Source organism: Hipposideros armiger, unplaced genomic scaffold (genome assembly GCF_001890085.2).
Source record: "Hipposideros armiger isolate ML-2016 unplaced genomic scaffold, ASM189008v1 scaffold_1377, whole genome shotgun sequence".
Taxonomy (NCBI): domain Eukaryota; kingdom Metazoa; phylum Chordata; class Mammalia; order Chiroptera; family Hipposideridae; genus Hipposideros; species Hipposideros armiger.
In genome coordinates, this window is record NW_017732727.1 from 13,341 (window position 1) to 14,705 (window position 1,365).

Sequence of the window (1,365 nt, forward strand, 5' to 3'; positions counted from 1 at the left end):
TCAGTTCTGATCATGTTTAATATTCTCTCTACTCAATGAGATTCAAAGTCCTGTGAGGGAAGAAAACATGATTATGCTTCTCCATGAGAATGTCTATGAGGCCTACTAACAGATTTTATTGAAGGTCTAGCAATGGGAACAAAAGCTAGTCCTTCAAGATAGTATATGTAGAAGGTGAAGGAGCCCCATAAAAACTGACAAGGAGAATTTCCAGAAGCCATGTCAGTCTCCAATATCACCTCAACCCATCCAGCTGCCTTCCTGTTGATAGGAATTCCAGGCTTGGAGCACCTACATATCTGGATCTCCATTCCTTTCTGCTTCGCCTATACTCTGGCCCTGCTAGGCAACTGCACTCTCCTCTTCGTTATCCGAGTTGATGCAACCCTCCACGAGCCCATGTACCTCTTTCTGGCCATGTTGGCTGCCACTGATCTCATCGTCACTTCTACAACACTTCCCAAAATGCTGGCCATTTTTTGGTTCAGAGATCAGGAGATCAACTTCTATGCCTGCCTGGTCCAGATGTTTTTTCTCCACTCCTTCTCCATCATGGAGTCAGCAGTGCTGCTGGCCATGGCCTTTGACTGCTATGTGGCCATCTGCAAGCCACTGCACTACACCACGATCCTAACCAGGCCCCTTATCACCAAGATTGGCGTTGTCGCTATGACTCGGGGTGTGGCATTAATGACTCCACTCCCCTTTCTGCTCAGACGCTTCCACTATTGCCGAGGCCCTGTTATTGCCCACTGCTACTGTGAGCACATGGCTGTGGTAAGACTGGCCTGTGGGGACACTCGATTCAACAATATCTATGGCATTGCTGTGGCCATGTTTATAGTGGTTCTGGACCTGCTCTTTGTTATCCTGTCTTATATCTTCATCCTTCAGGCAGTTCTGCAGCTTGCCTCTCAGGAGGCCCGCTACAAGGCCTTTGGGACATGTGTGTCTCACATAAGTGCTATCTTATCCACCTACACACCTGTGGTCATCTCCTCAGTCATGCACCGTGTAGCTCGCCAAGCTGCCCCTCATGTCCATATACTCCTTGCTCTCTTCTATCTTCTTTTCCCCCCCATGATCAACCCCATCATCTATGGCATCAAGACCAAGCAGATTCGTGATCATGTGCTCAGTCTATTCCAGAGAAAGGATGTGTAGATCGATACTTTTTTCCCTTACTCACCAGTCCAGTACTGAGTGGATGCTGGACTAAGGTAGAGAGGAAAGATCTCAAGTAGGAAAATTGCAGTGTCCATGTTTGGTGATTCTTCAGTATGACAAGGAAAATGAGGTCCCATTCTTACAGATCCACCAATCAGATCAAACCAGGTGTGTCCCTATAGTCTGTCTGATAGCAGA

At 47.3% G+C, this 1,365-nt stretch overlaps 1 protein-coding gene across 1 annotated transcript; it reads left to right on the forward strand.

The window, feature by feature from the left end:
* The first annotated feature begins 219 nt into the window (after positions 1 to 219).
* Positions 220 to 1,164, forward strand: LOC109377375 (olfactory receptor 52K1). The gene has a single exon (XM_019633709.1). It carries the CDS (start codon positions 220 to 222, stop codon positions 1,162 to 1,164), a length of 945 nt encoding a protein of 314 aa, XP_019489254.1.
* The last annotated feature ends 201 nt before the right edge of the window (positions 1,165 to 1,365 follow it).